Source organism: Pteropus vampyrus, unplaced genomic scaffold, assembly GCF_000151845.1.
Source record: "Pteropus vampyrus isolate Shadow unplaced genomic scaffold, Pvam_2.0 Scaffold39, whole genome shotgun sequence".
Classification (NCBI taxonomy): Eukaryota; Metazoa; Chordata; class Mammalia; order Chiroptera; family Pteropodidae; genus Pteropus; species Pteropus vampyrus.
The window spans coordinates 351,641-352,338 of NW_011888820.1; the positions used below are offsets into that span (position 1 = coordinate 351,641).

General features: G+C 35.5%; 1 protein-coding gene across 1 annotated transcript in view; it reads right to left on the minus strand.

Moving 5' to 3' along the window:
* Positions 1-352, minus strand: part of TRIM36 (tripartite motif containing 36) — a 32,407-nt gene extending 32,055 nt beyond the window's left edge. The window contains exon 1 of the mRNA XM_011358246.2: positions 119-352. Coding sequence (XP_011356548.1) covers positions 119-206 — 88 coding nt within the window. The 5' untranslated portion in view covers positions 207-352. The remainder of the gene's footprint in view (positions 1-118) is intronic.
* Between the last annotated feature and the right edge of the window lie 346 nt (positions 353-698).

Here is a 698-nt window from a genome sequence, read left to right on the forward strand (position 1 = left end):
CCTTTATAACTACAGTTTTAGTTTATCTGCTGTGAAGATTAACCCTCAAAATGACAAAGATAATTTCCCTTCCATAGTTATCACTGAAACTCCCTGACCCCAAGGTTGTTCCACATACCTGGTCTGTTAAGCCTGTCAATTTTATCCATGCTAGGAGAGGGGAGACGAAGTCGAGGACTGCCCTGATTGGAGTTGTCTGATCCCATGTCATTGAATGAATCATCAAGTGTCAGTAAGAGTTCTTTTACACATTTATGACAGATACTATGTTGACAAGGAAGAATCAATGGGTGGGTAAACAGCTCCTTGCATGCTGGGCAAATAAGCTCTCTTTCGATATTCTTAATGGTAACCTTAAATTGAGAAAAAGAAATCAGAATCAAAGGTAATTAGTAGGTGAATATATTAACATGTTTATATCTCCTGTGCAAGCATATGTGCTTACCGTTCCAAAAAGAATTAAGAAACAAATTTTTTCTTTAAATCCGAAGTTCCTTTTTGGCTATGAAATTCTAATACTATCAATCCCCCTCAACATCTAATAGCCTAGAACTGAAGGGACATGAGATGGCAAAAACTAAAGTATGAGAAAAATTAGCAGAAAATATTAGGGGATCATAGTATTTCATCAATTATGAAGTTATTCAAAGCATTGTTAATTCATTGATTTAGAACTTCAGTGAAATCCTGAAAGCTGA